Genomic DNA, 25,265 nt, shown 5'->3' with positions numbered 1-25,265 from the left:
ATCAATATGGATTGATTGGGATCCTCCTTTTCTCCTTCTCCTCTCTAATGCAGAATATTGATCTCCAGGAATCTTTTTATAACAATGGAATGTATATTCGATCTGTATATCCAATAAGGTGTAATAATATGTTTTCCAGTTTATCTAATGATCAGTTTTCTCCTTTTTCTCCTTTTATCTTTAATGTGATGAATTAGAATTGCACCTTCTATTTGCGGCTGCGAGACTCTCTGTGTGATGCGACCGTAATGCGCAGGCGCAGGCCGTATTGTTTACATGAATAGGAGTGATGGCGGCATGTACGTCACTAGGCCCATTGGACTGCTCCCTTTTGGGATATATGGCTTTGCTGCGCATGCGCACACTCACGGCCGAGCTGCTCTTCCGTCTCTAGGAATTTTAGTGTCATGTGCGGCATTACGTCACTGCGTCCGCCTAGTTGGTTTATTCCACTATCGCGGTGGAACGCATTACTGTACTGCGCATGTGCACACGGACGATAAAAATAAAATATTTTTTCCTCTCTCTCCTGCACTGAGGATCTTTGGTGCGCAGGCGGGGGCCTGATTTACCATTGCTGACAACTGCTGCATGGATCGCGCTGTCCTATCAGGGGGCAGAATGATCTAGGATGTTTTGTATATATGTGGGTGTGCTTACATCATTGGCCACACCTCTGATGATATCCACATAGGACGAAACATGTCAGGCTGGCCGATACAAGCACGCTTCTGAACCGCGGATTATCTTTGTCCATTTCTGTCATGATGATGTTTTTACTGCATTCCTGTAAGTAGATTATAATAAAAACTCGTGTTTTATCCTTACGGGCTTCACTATTATCACTTTCTGTCCATTGGGTCCTATGCTGGTGATAAGTGACAACTGTATATATTTCTGATGGAGTATAATGACTGGAAGCACCGATTGAGTCTCTCCATCTTTACATCGATTGTTTTTTACTTCTTTCTGCTAAGCAGATCGACAAACACCTGAATGTTTTCTCTGGAAGTCTCAGCTCTTCATTGATCGATATCAGAAGTTCTCATCTCCAGTCCTCAGGACCCCCCAACAGGCCAGGTTTGCAGGATAACTGAAATACATGACAGGCGATCTCATTGGCTGCTCAGTGATTGGCATATTCTAGTCTCCATCTCCCTCCAAAGTAATACAGAAAACCTGTCCTGTTAGTGGGCCCTGAGGACCGGAGTGATGACCACCGATCTATATGGACTATCTTATTTTATTTAGTGCTGCATTTATGACCTTTTCTCTCCCTTCCATCGGAGTCCCCAGTGTTGGTCCCCCCCCCCCTCCATCGGAGTCCCCAGTGTTGGTCTCCCCCCCCCCCCTTCCATCGGAGTCCCCAGTGTTGGTTCCCCCCCCCCTCCATCGGAGTCCCCAGTGTTGGTTCCCCCCCCCTCCATCGGAGTCCCCAGTGTTGGTTCCCCCCCCCTCCATCGGAGTCCCCAGTGTTGGTTCCCCCCCCCTCCATCGGAGTCCCCAGTGTTGGTTCCCCCCCCCTCCATCGGAGTCCCCAGTGTTGGTTCCCCCCCCCTTCCATCGGAGTCCCCAGAGTTGGTCTCCCCCCCCCTTCCATCGGAGTCCCCAGTGTTGGTCTCCCCCCCCCTTCCATCGGAGTCCCCAGTGTTGGTCTCCCCCCCCCTTCCATCGGAGTCCCCAGTGTTGGTCTCCCCCCCCCTTCCATCGGAGTCCCCAGTGTTGGTTCCCTCCCCCTTCCATCGGAGTCCCCAGTGTTGATTCCCCCCCCTCCATCGGAGTCCCCAGTGTTGGTCCCCCCCCCCCCCTCCATCGGAGTCCCCAGTGTTGGTCCCCCCCCCCCCCTCCATCGGAGTCCCCAGTGTTGGTCCCCCCCCCCCCCCTCCATCGGAGTCCCCAGTGTTGGTCCCCCCCCCCCCTCCATCGGAGTCCCCAGTGTTGGTCCCCCCCCCCCCCTCCATCGGAGTCCCCAGTGTTGGTCCCCCCCCCCCCCTCCATCGGAGTCCCCAGTGTTGGTCCCCCCCCCCCCCTCCATCGGAGTCCCCAGTGTTGGTCCCCCCCCCCTCCCATCGGAGTCCCCAGTGTTGGTCTCCCCCCCCCCCCCTTCCATCAGAGTCGCCAGTGTTGGTCTCCCCCCCCCCCTTCCATCGGAGTCGCCAGTGTTGGTCTCCCCCCCCCCCCCTTCCATCGGAGTCGCCAGTGTTGGTCTCCCCCCCCCCCCCCTTCCATCGGAGTCGCCAGTGTTGGTCTCCCCCCCCCCCCCTTCCATCGGAGTCGCCAGTGTTGGTCTCCCCCCCCCCTTCCATCGGAGTCGCCAGTGTTGGTCTCCCCCCCCCCCCCCCTTCCATCGGAGTCGCCAGTGTTGGTCTCCCCCCCCCCCCTTCCATCGGAGTCGCCAGTGTTGGTCTCCCCCCCCCCCCCCTTCCATCGGAGTCGCCAGTGTTGGTCTCCCCCCCCCCCCCTTCCATCGGAGTCCCCAGTGTTGGTCTCCCCCCCCCCCCCCTTCCATCGGAGTCGCCAGTGTTGGTCTCCCCCCCCCCCCTTCCATCGGAGTCGCCAGTGTTGGTCTCCCCCCCCCCCCCCCTTCCATCGGAGTCGCCAGTGTTGGTCTCCCCCCCCCCCTTCCATCGGAGTCCCCAGTGTTGGTCTCCCCCCCCCCCCCCCCCCCCATTTCCATCGGAGTCCCCAGTGTTGGTCCCCTCCCCTTCCATCGGAGTCGCCAGTGTTGGTCCCCCCCCTTCCATCGGAGTCGCCAGTGTTGGTCTCCCCCCCCCCCCCCTTCCATCGGAGTCCCCAGTGTTGGTCTCCCCCCCCCCCCTTCCATCGGAGTCGCCAGTGTTGGTCTCCCCCCCCCTTCCATCGGAGTCCCCAGTGTTGGTCTCCCCCCCCCCCCCCCCCATTTCCATCGGAGTCCCCAGTGTTGGTCCCCTCCCCTTCCATCGGAGTCGCCAGTGTTGGTCCCCCCCCTTCCATCGGAGTCGCCAGTGTTGGTCTCCCCCCCCCCCCCCTTCCATCGGAGTCCCCAGTGTTGGTCTCCCCCCCCCCCCCTTCCATCGGAGTCGCCAGTGTTGGTCTCCCCCCCCCTTCCATCGGAGTCGCCAGTGTTGGTCTCCCCCCCCCCCCCCCTTCCATCGGAGTCGCCAGTGTTGGTCTCCCCCCCCCCCCCCTTCCATCGGAGTCGCCAGTGTTGGTCTCCCCCCCCCCCCCCTTCCATCGGAGTCGCCAGTGTTGGTCCCCCCCCCTCCCTTCCATCGGAGTCGCCAGTGTTGGTCCCCCCCCCCCCCCTTCCATCGGAGTCGCCAGTGTTGGTCTCCCCCCCCCCCCCTTCCATCGGAGTCGCCAGTGTTGGTCCCCCCCCCCCCCCTTCCATCGGAGTCGCCAGTGTTGGTCTCCCCCCCCCCCCCCCCCCTTCCATCGGAGTCGCCAGTGTTGGTCTCCCCCCCCCCCCCCTTCCATCGGAGTCGCCAGTGTTGGTCTCCCCCCCCATTTCCATCGGAGTCCCCAGTGTTGGTCCCCTCCCCTTCCATCGGAGTCGCCAGTGTTGGTCTCCCCCCCCCCCCCTTCCATCGGAGTCGCCAGTGTTGGTCTCCCCCCCCATTTCCATCGGAGTCCCCAGTGTTGGTCCCCTCCCCTTCCATCGGAGTCGCCAGTGTTGGTCTCCCCCCCCCCCCCTTCCATCGGAGTCGCCAGTGTTGGTCTCCCCCCCCATTTCCATCGGAGTCCCCAGTGTTGGTCCCCTCCCCTTCCATCGGAGTCGCCAGTGTTGGTCCCCTCCCCTTCCATCGGAGTCCCCAGTGTTCTCAGTGTTTATACAAAATATATAAATCTTGCTTTGCGCTGGTAAAGTGTTGGTTTGACTTGAAGAAAAAGTGACGACCTTTCCCATGACCTGACCTTGGGCTGCCCTTCTCTATATCCAGTACCACCAAGTACCCGCCCACCTAGTGGTAGAAGAGAGAAGTACAACAAGTCCAAACTTAGGGAGAAGTCAATCGATCTCCATCAATCAATTACCAGGATAATTATTCTTGATGAGTCCATTTGTGAGGATCTCCCCCTGATCTCCATATAATACATTTTGGGGTGTTTTTGGTGATTTCAGAGAGATGCGGTATATTATTCTACTTCTTTATTTTCTGGAACTGAGGGCGCCGGTGTGAACGATGTCATTGGAAACCATATAACCGACTTTATATGTGTTTTTGATGCAGAAATAAAAACCACACCGGACTGCATGTGGTGTGACCCGCCCCTAATATCCTGAAGGTGGGCGGTGCCTAAAATATATACCAAGAAAAGAATACATTGAAATAAAAGAAAACCATGATAAAAAGACGTTGAGATTTTGTATAAAAGGAAACGGGAGAAAAACCGAAATTAAAGTTTCTCGCAGTTTATCCTGCGACCGGAGCCAAGAAACGTTCACCGGAACGCCCTCCATGTGACTCCGCCCAATTCCCGTCCCCTCAATTCATGGATGTGGGCGGGACTCTCAGCCAATCAACTCTGTGGGGTGATCCCATCCTGAGCCTGGAGGATATGGATGTGGGCGGGACTCTAACCCTCGGCCAATCAAATCTGGTGGGGTGATCCCATCCTGAGCCTGGAGGATATGGATGTGGGCGGGACTCTAACCCTCAGCCAATCAACTCTGGGGGGTGTTCCCCTCCTCAGCTCTCAGGATGCTTTTGGCTCTGGAAGTGGGCGGGATTTATATAGACCCCTCCCCCAATCTTTGTTGATATCATGTATGGTATTCACATAACATCCCCGCCCCCCCACCATCCCCCGCCTGCACTGTAATTTCCTATAAAAACAGAGTTGTGTTTCCATAAATATACATTCTTCATGTTTATATACAACACCTTCTATTTATAGTGATCACAATGGTGGATTCCTCGCAGTGTTTGTTTTTTTACATGAGTGCGCCTTTCTTTTCATCTAAAGTAGAAATGCAGCTAATGGCGAGGGTCCGGCGGGGGGTCTTTTGGGGGGTCTGGTGGGGGTCCGGTGGTGTCACCCGAGGGGCGGATCAGGTTGGGATCAAGCGGAAGCGTAGTCAGTAAACAAGCCAAAGGTCAGTGACGAGTGGTAGTGGAGATGAGAGCTGCAAGTATGAAAAGGAGAGCGACATCAGCTGGAGAGAGCACTATAATCTGGCAAACAGGAAGATTATAGTGATTATAGATTATATCCTATTAAATAGGAAGTTCATGGGAGGAGCAAGAAGGAGTTCAAGGTTCACCAGAAACCGGATACACGGCAAAATTATCCAAGAAATCAAAGCGGGAGCCGTGCAGCATCTCAGGTGGCTCAGCAAAGGGCGCTGGTTCAGATCCTGGTCCTGACAACCCAACTGTCCTTTAAAACTGCCCCCCCCCACACCTCCTATGCAGGGGAGAGGAGAGAGCGGTGACAACACCAGTGATGTCACCCATAGACTCCTATGGCCATCCGCTCTCCCTCCTCTCCCCTGTAGATGTCGCTGACTGACACACGGGATCATGTGACCAGAGCGGGCCGAGAATAGGTAAGTATATACATCTTTATTACACAGGTGTTGGGAGGGGGGAGGGGACAGGTGTTGGGTTGGGTGGTGCTGGGAATTCTCCTTTAATCTCGGTGCACTTTGTTGGGTGTTTCCAGCCCCTCCTCTGATGTGACTCCCCAATTTATGTGTCACAAAATTATCTTCCACTCCTTATAATCCAGACCTCCTGTTCTCACCTGTCCCCTCCTGTCCCTTCTTATCTCCCCTCCTGTCCCCACCTGACCCCACCTGACCTTGCCTGTACCCTCCCATTTCCCCGCTTATCCCCTCCTGTCCCTTCTTATTTCCCCTCCTGTCCCCTCACCTTTCCCCTCCTTATCTTCTCACCTTTCCCCTCACCTATCCCCTCCTTATCTTCTCACCTATCCCCTCACCTATCCCCTCCTTATCTTCTCACCTTTCCCCTCACCTATCCCCTCTTATCTTCTCACCTTTCCCCTCACCTATCCCCTCCTTATCTTCTCACCTTTCCCCTCACCTATCCCCTCTTATCTTCTCACCTTTCCCCACTCTTATCTTCTCACCTATCCCCTCACCTATCCCTTCTTATCTTCTCACCTTTCCCCTCACCTATCCCCTCCTTATCTTCTCACCTTTCCCCTCACCTATCCCCTCCTTATCTTCTCACCTTTCCCCTCACCTATCCCCTCCTTATCTTCTCACCTTTCCCCTCACCTATCCCCTCCTTATCTTCTCACCTTTCCCCTCACCTATCCCCTCCTTATCTTCTCACCTTTCCCCTCACCTATCCCCTCCTTATCTTCTCACCTTTCCCCTCACCTATCCCCTCCTTATCTTCTCACCTTTCCCCTCACCTATCCCCTCCTTATCTTCTCACCTTTCCCCTCACCTATCCCCTCCTTATCTTCTCACCTTTCCCCTCACCTATCCCCTCCTTATCTTCTCACCTTTCCCCTCACCTATCCCCTCCTTATCTTCTCACCTTTCCCCTCACCTATCCCCTCCTTATCTTCTCACCTTTCCCCTCACCTATCCCCTCCTTATCTTCTCACCTTTCCCCTCACCTATCCCCTCCTTATCTTCTCACCTTTCCCCTCACCTATCCCCTCCTTATCTTCTCACCTTTCCCCTCACCTATCCCCTCCTTATCTTCTCACCTTTCCCCTCACCTATCCACTCTTATCTTCTCACCTTTCCCCTCACCTATCCACTCTTATCTTCTCACCTTTCCCCTCACCTATCCACTCTTATCTTCTCACCTTTCCCCTCACCTATCCACTCTTATCTTCTCACCTTTCCCCTCACCTATCCCCTCCTTATCTTCTCACCTTTCCCCTCACCTATCCCCTCCTTATCTTCTCACCTTTCCCCTCACCTATCCCCTCCTTATCTTCTCACCTTTCCCCTCCTTATCTTCTCACCTTTCCCCTCACCTATCCCCTCCTTATCTTCTCACCTTTCCCCTCACCTATCCCCTCCTTATCTTCTCACCTATCCCCTCCTGACGTGTTGCCCGGCTACAACCCCGGAGAGGTGCCCTGTACTCTGCATAGTTCTGCATCTCCTCTCCAGCTCTGCCTTCAGCCTCTCTTGATTTTTAACCGCCATTCTCCACCATTCACCGTCTCCTACCGCCATTCTCCACCTACTGCCATTCACCGCCATTCTCCACCTCTTACCACCCCTACTGCCATTCACCGCCTCCTTCCACTATTCTCCAACTTGCCCCACCATTTACCAGCTCGTAACACTATTCTCCACATTCTACCGCCATTCACCACCTCCTACCTCCATTATCCACGTTCCACCACCATTTACCACCTCCTAACACCATTCTCTACATTCTACTGCCTTTTACCACCTCCTACCACTATTCTCCAACTTGTCCCATAATTTACCAGCTCCTAACACCATTCTCCACATTACACTGCCATTCTTCACCTCCTACCACCCCTACTGCCATTCACCACCTTCTACTGCCTCCTACCACCATTCTCCAACTTGCCCCACCATTTACCAGCTCATAACATTATTCTCCACCTCCTACCACCATCCATCGTCTCCTACCACCATTTACAACCTTCTATCACCATTCTCCACATTCTACAACCTTCTACCACCATTCATCGCCTCGTACCACCATTCTCCACGTCGTACCACCATTCACCGTCCCCTACCACCATTAAATTCCTCCTACCACCATCCAGGACCTTCTACCACCCACTGCCTCCTATCATCCTCTGTGTGGGTGGAGTCGGATCCTTTCATTCAGTTGATGGTGTTTTCTGCTCTTTCACCATCCAGTGTGTGTAGAGGTACCACCAGTTATTGTAACTTTAAAAACTGACAAGTCAAGCTGCACCCCCCCTTCTCTTCTGGGGCTCCCCCATTTTTTTTTTCTGGGACTCCTCCCCCTCATCATCCAGGGCTTCCACCTTCTCTTCTGGGGCTTTCCACTTCTGACAGCTTCCCTGCCCCGTGTCCCCGCTCTACAGCCAACCATGAATTATTGCCTTTTGATGTATGTGAACGGATGCACCCCCCTCCCCCGCCCTCCATCACCAGCCAGGCTGCATGTTTAGATAAGGGTCCAGTATGAAACTTGGGGGGCCTCACACTGAATTTCGTCAGATAATGGGGGTAGGTAATTGCCTCACTTACGGTGTTTCTGTAGTGAATTTACCCCACAGTGATTACTGTATCATTCTCCCGGATAATGATCCCCATTTCTCTCTATTCATAGGTGGTGTCATCACATATGAAGATCTGAAGAAGCTGATCAACTCCGGATCCGTCCAAATATTCGATGTCCGGAATCCAGAGGAGTTGCAGAATGGGAGAATTCCAAATTCAGTCAATATACCAGGTGAGGCCACATCCACCATGTTGTCTGTGGGATGGATGGTCAGGTGACGCCACGTTATCTGTGGGATGGACGGTCAGGTGACGTCATGTCCTCCACGTTATCTGTGGGATGGATGGTCAGGTGACGTCACATCCTCCACGTTATCTGTGGGATGGATGGTCAGGTGACGTCACGTCCTCCACGTTGTCTGTGGGATGGATGGTTAGGTGACGTCACGTCCTCCACGTTGTCTGTTATGGATGGTCAGGTGAGGTCATTGGCTCCTATGAACATCCTCTATCATACATGTTGCGGTTTTGGTATCTTTCAGTTACGGAAGTAGAAGCGGCCCTGCAGATGGACGCGGCTTCATTTAAACAGAAATATAAAGTAGAGAAACCAAAACTGGAAGATGACAACCTGATATTCCACTGCCAGCTGGGGAAGAGAGGACAGCGGGCCACCGACATCGCCGTCAGCCAGGGATATACAAAGTACGTATGTGATACCGATCGTCTTCATAAATACAACATCCAACCAGAATCATTATAATAGCCCTGTGCCCCTCCAAACCTAACCCAAACCATCCTGAGGGGCCCCCCATCCCAATGTATCCAAACCATCCTGGCCCCTCCCATCCCAATGTATCCAAACCATCCTGGGGGGGGCCCCCATCCCAATGTATCCAAACCATCCGGGGGGGGCCCCATCCCAATGTATCCAAACCATCCTGGGGGTCATGCCAACCTGAACAAAACCATCCCGATAACCAAAAGCTCCGCCTCCCAGGAGACCCTCTACAGCCAGAGATGTGTCACCAAAGATAGCCCCAGCTTCCATTACAGATGTATATTATAAAATGACGGATAGATTTTACTTTTCAATAAATACATAAAAACAAATCCAGCTCATATAATATAGATATAGTGACTATGAACTGTCATGTCTACGCGTTTCATGCACAAAGCCGCTTCCTCAGGATTAGACACATACCACAAAACTTCATGTACACCAATACATTGTAACAAATGGAACGTTGGATCGGAGAATGAAGTGACCAATGATTTCCTGCCGTCTCTGTATACGGGGAACTCCATCCTGACACATGGACAGATTATGAGAGCAGAGTGTGGGGCCCCTAGGGGCCCTCTAATCCTATACAACCTGTTGTAGACACAGTGACCCCGTATACTGAAGGAGTAGAATGTGGTCACTCATCTCCATGAATTCTGGGAGAGGAGTGTCCCCGCTCTGCTCCTGCACTACACCGGGGTCACTGTGTGATGTCATCTTACCGTCTGTCTTCCCTGCAGGGCCCGGAACTACCTCGGAGCGCACAAGGAATGGGCTGAGAAGGAGGGAAGATGATCAAAGACACCGATCGCCACAAACAAATGACAACCCATTCCCGGAATGATGGGAGAAATACTTTGTAATAAATTATACTTTACATAGTGCGGTCTCTGACTCCTCCTTCCTGACACTGACCACACTGATCCTCCATACACAATGCGGTCTCTGACTCCTCCTTCCTGACACTGACCACACCGATCCTCTATACACACAGTGCGGTCTCTGACTCCTCCTTCCTGACACTGACCACACTGATCCTCCATACACAGTGCGGTCTCTGACTCCCTCCTTCCTGACACTGACCACACTGATCCTCCATACACAGTGCGGTCTCTGACTCCTCCTTCCTGACACTGACCACACTGATCCTCCATACACAATGCGGTCTCTGACTCCTCCTTCCTGACACTGACCACACCGATCCTCCATACACACAGTGCGGTCTCTGACTCCTCCTTCCTGACACTGACCACACTGATCCTCCATACACAGTGCGGTCTCTGACTCCCTCCTTCCTGACACTGACCACACTGATCCTCCATACACAGTGCGGTCTCTGACTCCTCCTTCCTGACACTGACCACACTGATCCTCCATACACAATGCGGTCTCTGACTCCTCCTTCCTGACACTGACCACACCGATCCTCCATACACATTGCGGTCTCTGACTCCTCCTTCCTGACACTGACCACACCGATCCTCCATACACAGTGCGGTCTCTGACTCCTCCTTCCTGACACTGACCACACCGATCCTCCATACACAGTGCGGTCTCTGACTCCCTCCTTCCTGACACTGACCACACTGATCCTCCATACACAGTGCGGTCTCTGACTCCTCCTTCCTGACACTGACCACACTGATCCTCCATACACACTGCGGTCTCTGACTCCCTCCTTCCTGACACTGACCACACTGATCCTCCATACACAGTGCGGTCTCTGACTCCTCCTTCCTGACACTGACCACACCGATCCTCCATACACACAGCACGGTCTCTGACTCGTCCTTCCTGACACTGACCACACCGATCCTCCATACACAGTGCGGTCTCTGACTCGTCCTTCCTGACACTGACCACACCGATCCTCCATACACAGTGCGGTCTCTGACTCCTCCTTCCTGACACTGACCACACTGATCCTCCATACACAGTGCGGTCTCTGACTCCTCCTTCCTGACACTGACCACACCCACACAGATCTTCTATACACACAGTGCGGTCTCCGACTCCTCCTTCCTGACACTGACCACACCGATCCTCCATACACACAGTGCGGTCTCTGACTCCTCCTTCCTGACACTGACCACACCGATCCTCCATACACAGTGCGGTCTCTGACTCCTCCATATCAATAAGACTGACCACACTGATCCTCCATACACAGTGCGGTCTCTGACTCCTCCATATCAATAAGACTGACCACACCCACAAAGTCTATAAATTGCTCATACAAGGATCAGAGGGGCTAAAATAACATCCGAATCATTTAAAATAAAAGCAGCTGTGATGATAATAAAGATATAGGAATATAATAATGAGGTACAGAAACCGGACATATCACAAGGAGGGCTATGGATAGGAACGGGGCCCTATACCAGAACACGTATCATCATATACCCTATATATATATATATACCCTATATTCATCATATATACACATCATATATACCCTATATATATATATATATATATATATATATATATATATATATATATACCCTATATTCATCATATATACATCATATATACCCTATAGTCCTCATTAATACCCTATATTCATTGTACAGAGGGAAAAATACTGATCGTCTCCCCTGCAGATTGTGTAAGTTTTGCCCCCTTACATAGAAATGAAGGGTCTATAATTTTTATCATAGGTGTATTTTATATGATAGAGACAGAATATCAACCAAAAATCCAGAAAAATCACACAATACAAATGTTATAAATGGAGTAAAATAAGTATTTGATCCCCAACAATAATTCTGCCCCCCACAGACTGGATACAGGAGGGGCTCATGTGGTATATAGATGGAGTATATAGAGAGTGTATATAGTATATATGGAGTGTATAGAGAGTGTATATAGTATATATGGAGTATATAGAGAGTGTATATAGTATATATGGGGGGTATATATGGAGTATATAGAGAGTGTATATAGTATATATGGAGTATATAGAGAGTGTATATAGTATATATGGAGTATATAGAGAGTGTATATAGTATATATGGAATATATAGAGAGTGTATATAGTATATATGGGGGTATATATGGAGTATATAGAGAGTGTATATAGTATATATGGAGTATATAGAGAGTGTATATAGTATATATGGAGTATATAGAGAGTGTATATAGTATATATGGGGGGTATATATGGAGTATATAGAGAGTGTATATAGTGTATATGGAGTATATAGAGAGTGTATATAGTATATATGGAGTATATAGAGAGTGTATATAGTATATATGGAGTATATAGAGAGTGTATATAGTATATATGGGGGGTATAGAGAGTGTATATAGTATATATGGGGGGTATATATGGAGTATATAGAGAGTGTATATAGTATATATATGGGGTATAGAGAGTGTATATAGTATATATGGGGTGTGAGGGGTTAGCTCGGCAGCGGGTGTGTGTGACCCCCTGGATGGGTTCACCACACAAAATCAGGCACAGCAGACAGCTTGGTAGGTGAAACAAAAACAAAGGTGCGGTTTATTCAGACTAGATGCATTGAAAAATAACAGAAAAACAAAAAGAAACATGAAAAGAAATCCTGGTCAGCTTGACCGCTTACTACACACGTAGATTCCCTAACTAACAACTGGGTGCAGCCTTGTGCTGCCCCAGACCCTATCTCTCTTTGAGAAGTTTTGCCACACAGGCGTTAACTCACCGCAAAGCTCAGATACCACACTCCCCAGTCTACACAATCACAGAACTGGTTCCAGGATGGAGCATCTCCCTAAGCCTGCTGGGGTGTTTTCTATAGGTCTTAATGAGCCCACTTACTTCAGCTGGGCTCATTAACTCTTCCCCTGCAGGACTCCCAGCACTCCCCCTAGTGGTATAAGTCAGCATAAAGCCTGAATCTAGGGCATACATATTTTCCATCCTGGATGCAACCAGGTGATTTTACCTGCCTGCTGTCACATACCCCCCCCTCTTGTTTCAACCTTGGGGTTGGAACACACGCAGTCAGGCACGCATGTACTCGGGACAAAGCATCCACATTCCCCATTTTAACGCCAGGGCGATGCTTTACTGTAAAGTTGAATTCCTGTAGGGCCAGGAACCACCTATTTATCCTTCTATTGGTCTCCTTGTTTTGAGCCATCCACTTTAAAGGGGCGTGATCAGTTACCAGGTCAAAGTGCCTACCTAACCGATAGTACCGAAGGGAATCTAGAGCCCACTTCACCGCTAAACACTCCTTCTCAATTGTGGCGTAATTTACCTCATGGGACTTCAATTTCCTGCTGAGGTAAATGACTGGGTGCTCTTCCCCGTTCCAGACCTGGGACAACACTGCTCCCAACCCAACGTCTGATGCATCAGTTTGTACAACAAAGTCCTTAGAGAAGTCTGGGGAGTACAACACTGGCTGGCTACATAAGGCGGTTTTTAATGACTGGAATGCTGCTTCAGCCTCTGGGGACCATTTGACCATGACAGACTCTTTCCCTTTTGTCAGGTTGGTGAGGGGCACAGCCTGAGAAGCAAAATGGGGGATGAATCGCCGATAATAGCCAGCGATTCCCAGAAAGGCTCGTACCTGTTTCTTGCTGTTGGGCCGTGGCCAACTCTGTATGGCCTCGACTTTATTGACTTGAGGCTTTATCACTCCCCTCCCAATAGTGTACCCCAGATATTTGGCCTCCTCCTGTCCAATGGTGCACTTCTTTGGATTGGCTGTAAACCCAGCTTCCCGTATGGAGTCTAAGACTGCTTGCACTTTTGGCAGATGTGAGACCCAATCTGTGCTATGGATAATCACATCATCCAGGTAAGCTGCAGCATACTTCTGATGGGGCCTCAGAATTTTGTCCATTTTCCGCTGGAATGTTGCAGGTGCATTCTGTAACCCAAACGGCATTCTCTTGTATTGGAACGCCCCATCTGGGGTTACAAACGCCGTTTTCTCCTTGGCCGACTCGGCCAGGGGAATTTGCCAATACCCTTTGGTGAGATCGAGAGTTGTCATGTATCGGGCTGTTCCCAGCCGGTCGATCAACTCATCTATACGCGGCATGGGGTAGGTGTCAAATTTTGTAACTTTATTCAATTGTCGAAAATCGTTACAAAACCGCCAGCTCCCATCAGGTTTGGGCACTAGTACGATAGGACTGGACCAGTCACTCTGGGACTCCTCTATCACACCCAATTCCAGCATCCTTTGAACCTCCCCACGTATTGCCTCCCGTCGGGCCTCTGGTATTCTATAAGGTTTTAGTTTTACCCTTTCTCCTGGCGGGGTAATAATATCATGCTCTACGCCAGATGTTTCTCCCGGCAGCTCAGAGAAAATCTCTTTGTTGCGAAGTACAAACTCTTTAACCTCCTGTTTTTGGGGTTTCGATAAGGTGACTGCGATTCCAACCTCAGGAACAAAGCAATCAGACTGGACCGGTGACAAAGTCTCTGCAACTAGGGATTCCCTATCCCTCCAGGCTTTCAGCAGATTGACGTGATATACCTGTTCCAGCTTTCGCCTTCCTGGCTGTCTGACCCTATAGTTCACCTCGCTCAATTTTTCAAGAACTTCGTATGGACCTTGCCATTTGGCCATGAATTTGCTTTCAACCGTAGGGACTAGCACCAATACCTTATCCCCCGGGGAAAAAGTACGGGTCTTGGCCCCACGGTTGTACACTCTCTGCTGTGCTAACTGCGATTGGGCCAAATGTTCCTTTACGATTGGCATTACCTGTGCAATTCTATCTTGCATCAGGGCGACATGCTCAATCACACTCCTGTGGGGAGAACTCTCATTTTCCCAAGTTTCCTTGGCGATATCCAGCAGTCCTCTTGGGTGTCTCCCATAGAGTAACTCGAAGGGTGAGAAACCCGTAGAAGATTGGGGTACCTCCCTAATGGCAAACATCAAATAGGGTATTAGACAGTCCCAATTCTTTCCATCTCTATCCACCACCTTCTTTAACATTTGTTTTAGGGTTTTGTTGAATCTTTCAACTAACCCATCTGTTTGGGGGTGATACACAGACGTACGTAATTGTGTCACTTTGAACAACTTGCATAGTTCTTTCATAACCCGGGACATAAAAGGTGTACCTTGGTCCGTAAGCAGTTCCTTACAAATACCCACACGGCTAAAAACAAGAGATAGTTCTTTGGCTATGGTTTTGGCCGAGGTATTTCGAAGAGGAATTGCCTCCGGATAACGGGTGGCATAGTCCATTATAACCAAAATGTACTGATGCCCCCTAGCGGACTTCATTATCGGACCTACCAAATCCATTGCGATCCTCTCAAAGGGGACCTCAATGATAGGAAGAGGTACCAGCGGGTTACGGAAATGTGGCATAGGTGCCGACTTCTGACACACAGGGCAGGAGGAACAATAATTTTCTGTTTCCTTCATGACCCCAGGCCAATAGAATCTCTGCAATACTCTCTCTCTGGTTTTCTCTGTCCCCAGATGACCTCCAAGAATGTGCCCATGGGCCAATTCCAACACCAACTTCCTGTAAGGTTTGGGCACCACAAGTTGCTCAACGGTTTCTTCTGCCCTTTGAGCCACTCGATACAGTAGGTCCCTTTCCACAGTGAAGTACGGGTAAGTGCAAGTTTTTTCTGGGTTCACTAACTCGCCATCTATTTTCACCACATTTTCCCGTGCCTTTATTAGGGTGGGGTCTTTTAACTGTTCTGTGGCAAAATTTTCCCTGTGAACCTCAAGATCTGAAAATTCCACAGACGGCATGTTTTCATCTGAGGATGTTGGCTCCTCCCCATTTTCTCGAGTTTCCCCTGCCAATACCGACAAGGGAAATTCTGGAGAGTCCTCACCACTCTCAGAGGAATTCTGGTCATCATCTTTCTGGTCTATAGGGGCACCAGTGGGGGGCTCAGGACAATCCCAGAGTTCCCAGAACATTGGAAAATCCCTTCCCACAATGGCATCATGTGGTAAGTGAGACACTAACCCCACCTGATGAGAGAGGTTACCTTTGTGGGTCTCAAAAAACACTGAAGTTACAGGATACTCTCGGGTGTCCCCATGCACACAAATAACAGCCACCTTGTTATTCCCAGAGACCACTGTAGTAACTAATTCAGCCTTTATCAATGTCACCAGGCTACCTGAATCCAGCAACACATCCACATTTCTACCATTAATACACATTTTACATAAATGTTTCTCAGGTCCCCGAATGGCAGTACAAGCGACTGTCGCAAACATCGACTGACGTCTGTCCCTTATAAAGTCACATTGCATAGGTTCATCCACAACTGGGCAATTAGCTGAAATATGTCCCTCTTGCCGGCAGCGGTAGCAAATAATCTTTTTCGCTGCCTCTTGCGGCCTGGGCTTCCCGGGCTGCTCCCGCCAGACATTAGGTTGAACCCCCACCTTCTCACTCTCTCCACCCTCACCCCTTGGAGTCATCTTACCCGCCACTGGGGATGGTCTGGTCTTAGGGTGGAAAGTCCGCGAGTCCCTGGAAGAGGTGGTCAGGTTCTCTGTAGCCAAGTACCTCTCAACCAGATCCACAAGCTTATCTGCAGTTTCTGGGGCTCCATGGCTTACCCACTTTTGGATGGCAGTAGGAAGAGCTCTCAGGAAACGATCCATAACAACACGTTCCACAATGTTTGGTGCGGTCAAAGTCTCTGGCTGCAGCCACCTCCTGCTCAGGTGAATGAGATCATACATTTGAGACCTGGGGGGTTTTCCAAGCCGGAAAGTCCAGTTATGTACACGCTGAGCCCGGACGGCCAGGGTGACACCCAGCCGTGCCAATATTTCTGTTTTTAGCACCACATAGTCTTTTGCTTGGTCCGGCTCTAGGTCATAATAGGCTTTCTGCGATTCCCCCGTTAACAGAGGGGCCACAAGTCCAGCCCACTGCTCCTTAGGCCACTTTTCCCTTTCAGCAGTCCTTTCAAATGTGGTCAAAAACACCTCCGGATCATCCTCTCCAGTCATTTTTGTCAGTAAACGGCTCACACCAAAGGATGCAGTATTAGTGGAACCACTTGCCTCACTGGTCTGCGGCCGTTGCTGCATTAATGTCTCGATTTGTTGTTGGAGTCTCTGCTCTTGCTTTTGTAACAGCTCTATGAAGCGGGCCTCAGATTGCTGCTGGGCTTGTTGCTGAGCGTCCAGACTCTGCAGTTGAGCTTTCTGCTGAGCTTCCAGACTCTGCTGCAAAGTTGCATTTGTCTGCTGCTGATTTGCATTTGCTAGAGCCAGCTGTCTCAGTATCTCCTCCATGCTGGCCTTTAAAAAAAAAAACTGCCCCTGCTTCTCCACCAACTGTGAGGGGTTAGCTCGGCAGCGGGTGTGTGTGACCCCCTGGATGGGTTCACCACACAAAATCAGGCACAGCAGACAGCTTGGTAGGTGAAACAAAAACAAAGGTGCGGTTTATTCAGACTAGATGCATTGAAAAATAACAGAAAAACAAAAAGAAACATGAAAAGAAATCCTGGTCAGCTTGACCGCTTACTACACACGTAGATTCCCTAACTAACAACTGGGTGCAGCCTTGTGCTGCCCCAGACCCTATCTCTCTTTGAGAAGTTTTGCCACACAGGCGTTAACTCACCGCAAAGCTCAGATACCACACTCCCCAGTCTACACAATCACAGAACTGGTTCCAGGATGGAGCCTCTCCCTAAGCATGCTGGGATGTTTTCTATAGGTCTTAATGAGCCCACTTACTTCAGCTGGGCTCATTACCTCTTCCCCTGCAGGACTCCCAGTACTCCCCCTAGTGGTATAAGTCAGCATAAAGCCTGAATCTAGGGCATACATATTTTCCATCCTGGATGCAACCAGGCGATTTTACCTGCCTGCTGTCACAGGGGGTATATATGGAGTATATAGAGAGTGTATATAGTATATATGGAGGGTATATATGGAGTATATAGAGAGTGTATATAGTATATATGGAGTATATAGAGAGTGTATATAGTATATATGGAGTATATAGAGAGTGTATATAGTATATATGGAGTATATACAGAGTGTATATAGTATATATGGAGTATATAGAGAGTGTATATAGTATATATGGGGGGTATAGAGAGTGTATATAGTATATATGGGGGGTATATATGGAGTATATAGAGAGTGTATATAGTATATATATGGGGTATAGAGAGTGTATATAGTATATATGGGGGTATATATGGAGTATATAGAGAGTGTATATAGTATATATGAGGGGTATATATGGAGTATATAGAGAGTGTATATAGTATATATGGAGTATATAGAGAGTGTATATAGTATATATGGAGTATATAGAGAGTGTATATAGTATATATGGAGTATATAGAGAGTGTATATAGTATATATGGAGTATATAGAGAGTGTATATAGTATATATGGGGGGTATAGAGAGTGTATATAGTATATATGGGGGGTATATATGGAGTATATAGAGAGTGTATATAGTATATATGGAGTATATAGAGAGTGTATATAGTATATATGGAGTATATAGAGAGTGTATATAGTATATATGGAGTATATAGAGAGTGTATATAGTATAAATGGAGTATATAGAGAGTGTATATCGTATATATGGGGGGTATATATGGAGTATATAGAGAGTGTATATAGTATATATGGAGTATATAGAGAGTGTATATAGTATATATGGGGGGTATATATGGAGTATATAGAGAGTGTATATAGTATATATGGAGTATATAGAGAGTGTATATAGTATATATGGGGGGTATATATGGAGTATATAGAGAGTGTATATAGTATATATGGAGTATATAGAGAGTGTATATAGTATATATGGAGTATATAGAGAGTGTATATAGTATATATGGAGTATATACAGAGTGTATATAGTATATATGGAGTATATAGAGAGTGTATATAGTATATATGGGGGGTATAGAGAGTGTATATAGTATATATGGGGGGTATATATGGAGTATATAGAGAGTGTATATAGTATATATATGGGGTATAGAGAGTGTATATAGTATATATGGGGGTATATATGGAGTATATAGAGAGTGTATATAGTATATATGAGGGGTATATATGGAGTATATAGAGAGTGTATATAGTATATATGGAGTATATAGAGAGTGTATATAGTATATATGGAGTATATAGAGAGTGTATATAGTATATATGGAGTATATAGAGAGTGTATATAGTATATATGGAGTATATAGAGAGTGTATATAGTATATATGGGGGGTATAGAGAGTGTATATAGTATATATGGGGGGTATATATGGAGTATATAGAGAGTGTATATAGTATATATGGAGTATATAGAGAGTGTATATAGTATATATGGAGTATATAGAGAGTGTATATAGTATATATGGAGTATATAGAGAGTGTATATAGTATAAATGGAGTATATAGAGAGTGTATATCGTATATATGGGGGGTATATATGGAGTATATAGAGAGTGTATATAGTATATATGGAGTATATAGAGAGTGTATATAGTATATATGGGGGGTATATATGGAGTATATAGAGAGTGTATATAGTATATATGGAGTATATAGAGAGTGTATATAGTATATATGGGGGGTATATATGGAGTATATAGAGAGTGTATATAGTATATATGGAGTATATAGAGAGTGTATATAGTATATATGGGGGGTATATATGGAGTATATAGAGAGTGTATATAGTATATATGGAGTATATAGAGAGTGTATATAGTATATATGGGGGTTATATATGGAGTATATAGAGAGTGTATATAGTATATATGGAGTATATAGAGAGTGTATATAGTGTATATGGAGTATATAGAGAGTGTATATAGTATATATGGAGTATATAGAGAGTGTATATAGTATATATGGAGTATATAGAGAGTGTATATAGTATATATGGGGGGTATATATGGAGTATATAGAGAGTGTATATAGTATATATGGAGTATATAGAGAGTGTATATAGTATATATGGAGTATATAGAGAGTGTATATAGTATATATGGAGTATATAGAGAGTGTATATAGTATATATGGGGGGTATATATGGAGTATATAGAGAGTGTATATAGTATATATGGGGGGTATATATGGAGTATATAGAGAGTGTATATAGTATATATGGAGTATATAGAGAGTGTATATAGTATATATGGAGTATATAGAGAGTGTATATAGTATATATGGAGTATATAGAGAGTGTATATAGTATATATGGAGTATATAGAGAGTGTATATAGTATATATGGAGTATATAGAGAGTGTATATAGTATATATGGAGTATATAGAGAGTGTATATAGTATATATGGGGGTATAGAGAGTGTATATAGTATATATGGGGGGTATATATGGAGTATATAGAGAGTGTATATAGTATATATGGAGTATATAGAGAGTGTATATAGTATAATTGGAGTATATAGAGAGTGTATATAGTATATATGGAGTATATAGAGAGTGTATATAGTATATATGGGGGTATATATGGAGTATATAGAGAGTGTATATAGTATATATGGAGTATATAGAGAGTGTATATAGTATATATGGGGGGTATATATGGAGTATATAGAGAGTGTATATAGTATATATGGAGTATATAGAGAGTGTATATAGTATATATGGGGGGTATATATGGAGTATATAGAGAGTGTATATAGTATATATGGAGTATATAGAGAGTGTATATAGTATATATGGAGTATATAGAGAGTGTATATAGTATATATGGAGTATATAGAGAGTGTATATAGTATATATGGAGTATATAGAGAGTGTATATAGTATATATGGAGTATATAGAGAGTGTATATAGTATATATGGGGGGTATATATGGAGTATATAGAGAGTGTATATAGTATATATGGAGTATATAGAGAGTGTATATAGTATATATGGAGTATATAGAGAGTGTATATAGTATATATGGGGGTATATATGGAGTATATAGAGAGTGTATATAGTATATATGGAGTATATAGAGAGTGTATATAGTATATATGGGGGGTTAGAGAGTGTATATAGTATATATGGGGGTATATATGGAGTATATAGAGAGTGTATATAGTATATATGGAGTATATAGAGAGTGTATATAGTATAAATGGAGTATATAGAGAGTGTATATCGTATATATGGGGGTATATATGGAGTATATAGAGAGTGTATATAGTATATATGGAGTATATAGAGAGTGTATATAGTATATATGGGGGTATTATGGAGTATATAGAGAGTGTATATAGTATATATGGAGTATATAGAGAGTGTATATAGTATATATGGGGGGTATATATGGAGTATATAGAGAGTGTATATAGTATATATGGAGTATATAGAGTGTATATAGTATATATGGAGTATATAGAGAGTGTATATAGTATATATGGAGTATATAGAGAGTGTATATAGTGTATATGGAGTATATAGAGAGTGTATATTGTTATATGGGGGGTATATATGGAGTATATAGAGAGTGTATATAGTATATATGGGGGTATATATGGAGTATATAGAGAGTGTATATAGTATATATGGGGGGTATATATGGAGTATATAGAGAGTGTATATAGTATATATGGAGTATATAGAGAGTGTATATAGTATATATGGGGGGTATATATGGAGTATATAGAGAGTGTATATAGTATATATGGAGTATATAGAGAGTGTATATAGTATATATGGAGTATATAGAGAGTGTATATAGTATATATGGGGGGTATATATGGGTATATAGAGAGTGTATATAGTATATATGGGGGTATATATGGAGTATATAGAGAGTGTATATAGTATATATGGGGGGTATATATGGAGTATATAGAGAGTGTATATAGTATATATGGGGTATATAGAGAGTGTATAGTATATAGAGAGTGTATATAGTATATATGGAGTATATAGAGAGTGTATATAGTATATATGGAGTATATAGAGAGTGTTATATAGTATTATATGGAGTATATAGAGAGTGTATATAGTATATATGGGGGGTATATATGGAGTATATAGAGAGTGTATATAGTATTTATGGGGGTATATATGGAGTATATAGTGAGTATATTGTATATATGGGGGGTATATATGGAGTATATAGAGAGTGTATATAGTATATATGGAGTATATAGAGAGTGTATATAGTATATATGGAGTATATAGAGAGTGTATATAGTATATATGGAGTATATAGAGAGTGTATATAGTATATTGGAGTATATAGAGAGTGTATATAGTATATATGAAGTATATAGAGAGTGTATATAGTATATATGGGGGTATATATGGAGTATATAGAGAGTGTATATAGTATATATGGAGTATATAGAGAGTGTAAGTATAGTATATATGGGGGGTATATATGAGTATAGAGAGTGTATATAGTATATATGGAGTATATAGAGAGTGTATATAGTATATATGGGGGGTATATATGGAGTATATAGAGAGTGTATATAGTATATATGGAGTTTATAGAGAGTGTATATAGTATGAATATGGAGTATATAGAGAGTGTATATAGTATATATGGAGTATATAGAGTGTATATAGTATATATGGAGTATATAGAGAGTGTATATTGTTATATGGAGTATATAGAGAGTGTATATAGTATATATGGAGTATATAGAGAGTGTATATAGTATATATGGGGGGTATAGAGAGTGTATATAGTATATATGGGGGGTATATATGGAGTATATAGAGAGTGTATATAGTATATATGGAGTATATAGAGAGTGTATATAGTATATATGGAGTATATAGAGAGTGTATATAGTATATATGGGGGTATATATGGAGTATATAGAGTGTATATAGTATATATGGAGTATATAGAGAGTGTATATAGTATATATGGGGGTATATATGGAGTATATAGAGAGTGTATATAGTATATATGGAGTATATAGAGAGTGTATATAGTATTATGGGGGTATATATGAGTATATAGAGAGTGTATATAGTATATATGGAGTATATAGAGAGTGTATATAGTATATATGGAGTATATAGAGAGTGTATATAGTATATATGGAGTATATAGAGAGTGTATATAGTATATATGGAGTATATAGAGAGTGTATATAGTATATATGGAGTTTATAGAGAGTGTATATAGTATATATGGGGGGTATATATGGAGTATATAGAGAGTGTATATAGTATATATGGGGGTATATATGGAGTATATAGAGAGTGTATATAGTATATATGGGGGGTATATATGGAGTATATAGAGAGTGTATATAGTATATATGGAGTATATAGAGAGTGTATATAGTATATATGGAGTATATAGAGAGTGTATATAGTATATATGGAGTATATAGAGAGTGTATATAGTATATATGGAGTATATAGAGAGTGTATATAGTATATATGGAGTATATAGAGAGTGTATATAGTATATATGGGGGTTATAGAGAGTGTATATAGTATATATGGGGGGTATATATGGAGTATATAGAGAGTGTATATAGTATATATGGGGTTATAGAGAGTGTATATAGTATATATGGGGGTATATATGGAGTATATAGAGAGTGTATATAGTATATATGGGGGTATATATGGAGTATATAGAGAGTGTATATAGTATATATGGAGTATATAGAGAGTGTATATAGTATATGAGTATATAGAGAGTGTATATAGTTATATGGAGTATATAGAGAGTGTATATAGTATATATGGAGTATATAGAGAGTGTATATAGTATATATGGGGGTATAGAGAGTGTATATAGTGTATATGGGGTATATATGGAGTATATAGAGAGTGTATATAGTATATATGGAGTTATAGAGTGTATGTATTGGAGTATATAGAGAGTGTATATAGTATATATGGAGTATATAGAGAGTGTATATAGTATATATGGAGTATATAGAGAGTGTATAAGTTATATGGGGGGTATATATGGAGTATATAGAGAGTGTATATAGTATATATGGAGTATATAGAGAGTGTATATAGTATATATGGGGGGTATATATGGAGTATATAGAGAGTGTATATAGTATATATGGAGTATATAGAGAGTGTATATAGTATATATGGGGGTATATATGGAGTATATAGAGAGTGTATATAGTATATATGGAGTATATAGAGAGTGTATATAGTATATGGGGGTATATATGGAGTATATAGAGAGTGTATATAGTATATATGGAGTATATAGAGAGTGTATTATAGTATATATGGAGTATATAGAGAGTGTATATAGTATATATGGAGTATATAGAGAGTGTATATAGTATATATGGAGTATATAGAGAGTGTATATAGTATATGGAGTTATAGAGAGTGTATATAGTATATATGGGGTTATAGAGAGTGTATATAGTATATATGGGGGGTATATATGGAGTATATAGAGAGTGTATATAGTATATATGGAGTATATAGAGAGTGTATATAGTATATATGGAGTATATAGAGAGTGTATATAGTATATATGGAGTATATAGAGAGTGTATATAGTATATATGGGGGGTATATATGGAGTATATAGAGAGTGTATATAGTATATATGGGGGTATAATGGAGTATATAGAGAGTGTATATAGTATATATGGAGTATATAGAGAGTGTATATAGTATATATGGAGTATATAGAGAGTGTATATAGTATATATGGAGTATATAGAGAGTGTATATAGGTATATATGGAGTATATAGAGAGTGTATATAGTATATATGGAGTATATAGAGAGTGTATATAGTATATATGGAGTTATATGAGAGTGTATATAGTATTATGGGGGGTATATATGGAGTATATAGAGAGTGTATATAGTATATATGGAGTATATAGAGAGTGTATATAGTATATATGGAGTATATAGAGAGTGTATATAGTATATATGGAGTATATAGAGAGTGTATATAGTATGTATATGGAGTTTATAGAGAGTGTATATAGTATATAGGGAGTATATAGAGTGTGTATAGTATATATGGGGGGTATATATGGAGTATATAGAGAGTGTATATAGTATATATGGAGTATATAGAGTGTATTTGTATATATGGGGGTATATTGGAGTATATAGAGAGTGTATATAGTATATATGGAGTATAGAGAGTGTATATAGTATATATGGAGTATATAGAGAGTGTATATAGTATATATGGAGTATATAGAGAGTGTAATATGTATATATGGAGTATATAGAGAGTGTATATAGTATATATGGAGTATATAGAGAGTGTATATAGTTTATATGGGGTATATTGGAGTATATAGAGAGTGTATATAGTATATATGGAGTATATAGAGAGTGTATATAGTATATATGGGGGTATAGAGAGTGTATATAGTATATATGGGGGGTATATATGGAGTATA

General features: G+C 44.0%; 1 protein-coding gene across 2 annotated transcripts in view; it reads left to right on the top strand.

The window, feature by feature from the left end:
• TSTD1 (thiosulfate sulfurtransferase like domain containing 1) overlaps nt 1-9,811 on the top strand; it is a 40,456-nt gene extending 30,645 nt beyond the window's left edge. For both annotated transcript variants that reach the window (XM_073608886.1, XM_073608884.1), the window contains 3 exons: nt 8,256-8,378; nt 8,689-8,851; nt 9,671-9,811. In XM_073608886.1, coding sequence (XP_073464987.1) covers nt 8,256-8,378; nt 8,689-8,851; nt 9,671-9,725 — 341 coding nt within the window. In that variant the 3' untranslated portion in view covers nt 9,726-9,811. The remainder of the gene's footprint in view (nt 1-8,255; nt 8,379-8,688; nt 8,852-9,670) is intronic.
• The last annotated feature ends 15,454 nt before the right edge of the window (nt 9,812-25,265 follow it).

The sequence above is a fragment of the Aquarana catesbeiana genome, linkage group LG13 (genome assembly GCF_042186555.1).
Source record: "Aquarana catesbeiana isolate 2022-GZ linkage group LG13, ASM4218655v1, whole genome shotgun sequence".
Classification (NCBI taxonomy): Eukaryota; Metazoa; Chordata; class Amphibia; order Anura; family Ranidae; genus Aquarana; species Aquarana catesbeiana.
This window is presented reverse-complemented; position numbering and strand designations above follow the sequence as displayed.